The sequence below is a fragment of the Labrus mixtus genome, chromosome 21, assembly GCF_963584025.1.
Source record: "Labrus mixtus chromosome 21, fLabMix1.1, whole genome shotgun sequence".
In the NCBI taxonomy this organism is placed as follows: Eukaryota; Metazoa; Chordata; class Actinopteri; order Labriformes; family Labridae; genus Labrus; species Labrus mixtus.
Window position 1 is genome coordinate 20,088,403 of NC_083632.1, and position 7,637 is coordinate 20,096,039.

The 7,637-nt window shown below is 38.5% G+C and overlaps 1 protein-coding gene across 6 annotated transcripts in view; it reads right to left on the reverse strand.

Moving 5' to 3' along the window:
* Positions 1–7,393, reverse strand: part of mrtfab (myocardin related transcription factor Ab) — a 51,470-nt gene extending 44,077 nt beyond the window's left edge. For all 6 annotated transcript variants that reach the window (XM_061028712.1, XM_061028717.1, XM_061028711.1 and 3 more), the window contains exons 1-2: positions 7,241–7,393; positions 6,533–6,597 (exon numbers count right to left, since the gene is read on the reverse strand). In XM_061028712.1, the coding sequence (XP_060884695.1) occupies positions 6,533–6,551 (19 nt within the window). In that variant the 5' untranslated portion in view covers positions 6,552–6,597; positions 7,241–7,393. The remainder of the gene's footprint in view (positions 1–6,532; positions 6,598–7,240) is intronic.
* Positions 7,394–7,637: the final 244 nt, after the last annotated feature.

Consider the following 7,637-nt stretch of genomic DNA (forward strand, 5'->3'; position numbering starts at 1 on the left):
ATCACTGAACCCAAGTCAGATTATACAGCACGTTTGTTACCCCAGTGGTGGGTGAATTTGCTCGACCTACGAGCCACAGTGGCCGGTAATTAAACTTTACAGAGTTATTGGTGACAACAAACAACATTCATTCATTTGAATTCCACATCTGCTTGCTTCGCTCTGACTTTATGAGCAGAGCCAGGAAGTCCTTATGAGAAATAGAACTTTAGGTCTACTGTCTGATGCGCCATCCCCTCTCAATGTTTTTCTCCTTCAAGAGCATTGTTCATCAAGTTCATAAGTACATGTTGTGTATTTTGGAAATGTTATTCATCAGATTGTCTTTATTGGCCAATCAGAGCCGAGTAATAAACAAAGCCATAAAGCCAAAGCATTCATAAGAAATAAAGTACCCAAGGGACTTTTACAGTACAAGCCACAACAAGTCCAAAGTTTGTTCCAGGGAAACTGAGCTGTCTCTTTTCTCCTCTGCCTGTATTTCCCTCTGTCTCTCTCGCTCTCTCTCTCTCTCTCTCTCTTTCTGTCTCACTCACACACTCAATAACTGAGGCGAGGGGGAAGAATGCAGGCCTGTAGGCTCCAGGATTAAATCAGCCATCAGGGAAGAATTTGCATGTTTGAGCTTTTACAACTGTTGCTGTGGCCGCTGCTTTGGAAAGGCTTAACTCTGTTTATGGATTCTTTTTTTCTTTCACTTCTTAACAAGCTCAGAGGGATTTCCATATATTTCACTCATCTAACAATTTACCCTCACAGCTGGAGGTTAATCGTAAAGGAAGCTGTAAGAGACGCCTGTGTGTGTTCTGCGTTGCATCTGGCAGTAGGACATATTTTCCCCTCGGGGATAGATAAAGTCAGACCTTCAATTAAAATGGGGCTTGCTATCGGAAGCTTAACTTGAGTGAGCTTAACCTTAACCAGAGTTTCATGGTTCAATAAGAGCAGCACAGACTAACTGAAGTCTGAGAGACTCAAGACTGAGACTTGGAGAGAAAAGAGAGGTTAGATTATATTAGCTACACCACAGCACACATTACTCATGTATAATGTCTAAAATAATGATGGAAAATAAGAACACTGCAACACACAAAGTCACGGACTGATTTTATGGACTATATAGTGAAAGAGGCTTTAAGTAACTTTTCATATGTATTAATCACAGTTTTGCCCATTTATAAGAGTACTGTGATCTGATGTGAAAAAAACACATTTGCTGTCTCTCTTGGTTGCTTTTATAAGCCTGTAGGCTCATTTTCATTGTGAAGAAATCCGGCCTAATTTCTACCGATGTATAGCCACGTAATGATTTTACCTACTGGTTGAGTGGTCAGGCTGTGCAGGTCATCTTTTTTCAACTTGGTCCTGTGAGCTCATGTATTTGTTCCTTCCTTCTTCTCCTGCACACCTGAGCTGAGCTCTCTGTTCAAGTAGCTCTGTTTCTTGAATACACTGGTCTAAACGCTAATACTTTCCCTCTCTCTCTAGTTCATGAATTCTGCCACATAAACAAGTGGGAGCAAGAGACGAAGAGACAGTGTGCTTCAGGGCTCCTTTTGTTTATTATAAATGTTTTCAGAAAGAAACTTTAACATTAAAAATATGTAAATATGTGCATAGAAAAATAATATTTAACCTGTAAAAACACAAAAAAACATAAAAGACTTTGCATAGCAGTCATTTTGATTTTGAGGTAGTGAACTGAATTTTAAAAGTAGTGGATGATGCTCCTGTTAATGTCTATTACTGACACATGTGAGGTGTAGGACCCAAGCCTTTCTTCAGACAACATGTCACATGTGAAGGAAACAAACATTCACAGAAGAATTATCTACTGTGCAGACTTTGTTTTTATGTTTTGTAAGGGATAATCAAATCTAAAAGGGGCCCTTTGTACCAAACAAAACTTCTGAGAGGGTCAGGGTATTTATCTTTCATTCCCGAGACACAGCAGCTTGGCATCACTATCCGCTTTCCAGTTGACTCGACAGCTGTTGCAGGTGCACCAAACTGGCTGACCCGTTTGGTACAGTTGGTCCTGGTGTAACTTGCCTGTAGTCCATGACAACCAGAAAAAACCCTGGCAGACGAGTTACCACCATCTGAAGCACTTCATCCCTTCTCTTCCTGGGGCGGCATTTCTAACTGTGCCTGCAAATTAAGTGACAAGCATTATTTGTTTGATAATTCCTCACCGCAGCAGGAGTCCTGGAAAAAAAAAAACGAATGACATGTCTATGGTTTTATCGTGCTAAATATTCTATTTGAGACACTGAAATTGAAACTAACAGTGAAATAAGCAATAGTAAGCTGTAATGATACTGTATGATTTCCATTGTCTCAACCTAATGCAAAAACCAATTAAGTACATAATGGTACCTAAAACTGAGAAAAACTCTGGCACTCAGTGTGATATTGACTTTTTCCCCAATGTCAAATTAGAAGTATGAATTTCAGAGTTTTGTGGGTGCTTGTCACTGCTGTGTTACACTGGGTTTTGGAGCAGTGCAGCTGTGTTCCTTTACAGACAAAACGGTACTCAACCATCAAAAAGAATATGTTGCTGTGCAAATACCCAGTAACATGTAAGCTGTAGTGGTAACACATTAGTGTAACCATTAGTAAGTTTATTACAAAGACACCTGTGCTAACATATCGGAGACTCTGTGAAAGCTACGTTGGTTATTGATAAAGCTAGTCAACTATTTAACGCAGTAAACAGTAAATTAATTACAAGGTACATGTAGTCAACATATCATTTAAAGACGATGAAATTGTTCAATGCTATGCTAGGTAGAAACGTGGTAAGGATTCATTAATCATATAACAACAATCTAAAACTATAATCTTTTCTTCATCTACTGTATATTAACATCTTGTTTTAGTGTTGTGTCAGCACTCCAGACTCAAATATAGTTTAGTCTCAAATGTATATTTTGTCAAACTATAAACTTATAAAAAGTATAATTTCACTTACCTCCTCTGTAAACATGACACCAGTGAATCATGCGTGTCTCCTGTGTGTCGCGGTGGATGGTCAGGATACTTGTTCTTACTCATACGAGCACCATCGCCAGCGAGAACGAGCAAATGGTTACTGATGTAGTTCACCCAACGGCCAGCGGTGTCAAGAACAACATCGCGTTTCTGAATGTTACATAAAGCCCCTTTACTTTTAACAGATACATGGTTTTCACTTTCAATGGAGAAAAATTTTAGTATATCTGTCTCAATAAGTTAAAGAGATTTGCTGATGTTGTTGTGTTGTTGTTGTTGTTGTTGTTGTTGTTATGGTGTATTCACAGGCCTTTGTGAAAAACATGACTTTTGTGCCTCAAAAGAATGGAAACACAGCCGAGATGAGCGTGAGCAACACCAATAAAAATGCTGAGCCTACCAGCTCAGCAGGGAGAAAACATTGTCGACAAGAAAGGCCACTCAACTTCAGGAGTTTGTAGATATTTTGGCAATTAACAGTCTAACAAAAAACAGAGCAGCATGCAACTGCTGCAAATACTTGAGTCCACCAAAGTTGAGAAGGTGAATCTTGGTACAAATTTGCTGAAATCTCTGCCCTTTTTCTTTGTCATGGCATAGATTTCAAAGTCCTAGTATGTCTTTATAGAGAAGTAAATAATCTTTAGCCTGAATATATCATTTACACAAAATGTTATTGTTCGTCTTCCAAATAAGCTATCTGACAAACATGAAAATCCCAGATAAACTGTTGATTCCAATGTTGTTAGTTTAAGTGTAGACATTTTGAATTGTTATAGTGGGAAAAACACACATTTTTCTAACAAGTCAAGTGTCCCAGTAAGCAATGAAACAGCATGCACAACATGAGGATGTGAAACCAAAGCAACTACATTAAATTTAGCCATCTCTAATTTGACAATTTAAACTTTTTGCTGTGACCTTTAAATAACACTTGGCCTGTTATTCTTTAGGAGGAAAGTAAACTATCAGACGATAACATATGGAGACCTATCTAAATATGAAATGATCACCCTGTTAACATACCGTTTAAATGCCACCACTGTGTCAAACATGGAGCATGTGTTGTTGTTTAATTGATGCAGGTTAGGGTTCACAGTGCAGCAGCTAGGGAGGAATATTGTGCTTCAGGCTAGCAGGTATATTTGTAGCGAAAAACTGGTTCAGCTGAGTAGGGCTAAGTCTCTTCACAAACGTGCCGGAGATTAGACTAGTCTGCAGGGATATGTTTTCATTGTAACTCAGGTCAGATTTATTTAACACCTTCGATACAGAACAGATTTTCCAGATTTACTGGAGTGACGCTGGTGTAACTGGTTATATTCCTTTATAAAAACACTCCTTTGGACTTAACAGACACAGTCATGGTTGACGCTGTTTTGTGTGTTGTGGATCTCTCTCCCACACTTCCTGCAAATATGTGTTTTCTGGTCGAGAGGTTCTGATGGGGATTCTGTAGGCCTGAAAACAATGAGGCAGTGTTGTCTGAGATGTTACTCTTCTCTTTCACAATCAAGTACTGGCACAGACATGTCTAAATAGCGAAACACTAACAACATGAACCCAAAATATACCCTTGACAGGTTGGCAGGTTCTATCATGTGGTTTCTTTTTAATAAAGGGAGATTTTGCTATGCCTATTTAAAGAAGCATGCTTAAGAATCAAAACAGATGTTTTAGAATATTTGAAGATACATGAAAATACAGATGAGTTGACATTTCTTTCATTATCAAACCTTTTAAATTGAGATATTTCAGGATATTTGTGCAATATATATATATATATCTTTTGATACACAGTATATTTATTTACTTTTTTTCCCTCTACTGTAATGTCTGGCATGTGCAATATTTACATTTATATTGTTATCTGGCAAGACAATTTTTTTTATATACTACCTCATGTAAATACGTCTACACATACATTGCCCATCTTACCTGTATGAGAGTTTTTGTTGTTTTTTAGCTATGGATGACTGTATGTGTGTGCACTTTAAGGTGAAGCTTTATAAGTTCGTTGTACATTGTATAATGACAATAAAGACATTCTATTCTATTCTATGATATTTACCGTGTTATTTTTCTCCTTAGCAATGAAAGAGGTATACATCTGTTGTATGACATAACAGATCTTCGTGTATTATTTAGACCTGACTGTAATGTGAAATATATTTCATGTCATAAGTAAGCTTTATAACATTTCAGCACATGTGTATGTATCGACTTCCTGATAGCCTCCAGTCAAAGAGTATGCAATTGCACTGACTAGACAAGGTCAGTGTGCAAATCCTCCAGTTTATCTGCTAATCTTACCTCACAGAGAAAAGCTGTTTCTCAGCAGCAAAAGCATACAGGCATGCGTTTTACATTTACATGTAGCCTAGTCATACATAACAGCCTTGAAATTACATTTTTAGTTGTCTAAAACCAAATAAATGTGGCTGAAGGAGTCACGAGCCTATCCACTCACAGACACTTAGACACAATTAGAGAGGGAAGAAAATGACATGACCGAGAACTTCAATGGTGCCGAAATGCACCTTTCTCCAAAGAATTAAATGTCAGACTGCCTAAGTGTGACAAAATGTCTATGGAGGTGTGAATTAGGACAGTAGGGCACCCTGTATGCTCAATATTGGTGCAAGCAGCTACAGTGATTTGGGTGTGAGATAACGACTGCAGTGGATTCAAAACATCATGTGACCTTTTTGTCAGTACAAGACTTGAATAACAGCTGTCAACAACCAGTAAGAATTATATGCCTGAAGTGTATAGTGAAATGCTCAAACAATCTACCCTATCAGGGCCTATGTCCTTACAAGAGTGACATTAACCTCTCAATCGTACACAGATTGGTTTCAAGAGACGCTCTCTGTAGCATCAATTACTTCATCCTAGGGCTGGGCGATATGGACCAAAATCATATCTCGATATTGATTAGCTGAATGGCGATACTCGATATATATCGATATGTATTTTATTAACAGTGAAAACACATGGAAAAATAAACTACCTGTTTGTGAATTTAAAAAGTAATATTATAAAATAAAAATGCTCCTTAAATACAATAAAAGAGAGAGAGAGGAGGAGCAGGGTTAAGAGGGACAGACAGTCAGTCATCATCAGTGAGATGAGAAAAAAGTGACCTGGCACCTCTGTAACATTATTTTGATGCAACTTAAACTATATCGATATTAATGATACTGTCTTACCCTATATCTTGTTTGAAAATATATCGATATATCTTAAAAACTCGATATATTTCCCAGCCCTACTTCATCCTTACTTTCCCAACAGAGGGCTGCTGTAATGGTGCAATGCTTTAAAGAGAGACACTAGCACTCCTCTCTACACGCCCACACTAGCCTTTCAGATATGTATAAGTATCACAATAGCACAGGTACAAACAGGCACAAACAAGAACACTGATTATGTCTTGCCACCAGACACAGGAAAAGCACTGCCAAGAATTACAGAATCTTTTTATAGTTAGCGTCAGCAAGCTAAAGGATAACAAACAGGGCTTGTTACTTACCCGATGGACTAAAGATCATAGAGGGGAGCTTTTCCTACTTCAGCAGGACGGAGCAGTGAATGGTTCTGATGGAGAAAAAAGAAAAGAAAACAACAATAATCAATAAATGATCTCCTCTCCTGCCAAACCCTGTTGTCTATTCTGGTCCTCTGCGGATTATGATGCAGAGTATCTGCGTTAGTCTAACACGTGTAAGAAGGCCATCATGGAGTAAAAGGGGATAAAACAGAACAATGAGAACTCATAATACTGGCTAGACAACATTTACATTACGACAGGCCTTGTCCAGAGATGTCAAGGGGCAGCAGTCTGCAGCTGTCACTGTCCAAAACACAGACATGCTAAGCTATTGTTAGCTTGTCTGGGTGGGAGTTAACCTGAACTGTCTCATAACGTAAATTAAAGTGAAGCTACTTTGCAATGTTGCCAACAAACGATACAGTACACTTGAGAAGTTCACTATTATAGGATAACATACTTATTTTTTAGCGCAAGCTTTATGTGGAAGCTGTTTGGCAGCCTTGTTTACTCCAGACAGTCATGATACTACAAGTTAGCTAGCTGCTGTTAGCATGCTATATCTGCCAGCTATGATGAAGCTTGCCGCTTGTTAGCTAGCTGCTCTTTAGCGTAGTTACTGACTGTCTCTAATGGGATTACTAACTTATTCCGTGTCGCTATGTATTGAATGTACATATTCATGCTTACTTTTCATGGTCGCCACTTGTTTGAAGTGTCAATAATGATGAACGGCTTTTGGCATCACAACATCACTTCCGAATCACAAAGGAAACTTTAACCGGAAAACCCTCCTCTGCGTGGGACGACAGGACCCACTTCCTCCACAACACCTTTCCCACCAGTACTGCTGCTACTGCTCCGTGTCATGATGAGATAGTACAGCAGATTCAATACACAAACCCTGTCTTAAATATAGTATGCAAACGATTTAACTTAACGGACATTTTCAAATTAAAAAGAAATGCGTCCAGAGTTTTAATCGGCAATCATCCCCCTCTACAGTCTTTGTCGCCATCTTGTGTCAAATATGGTGAACTGCATGAGAAAGAGCTACAGGTCTGATCCATTGACAGTTGTAATAAAA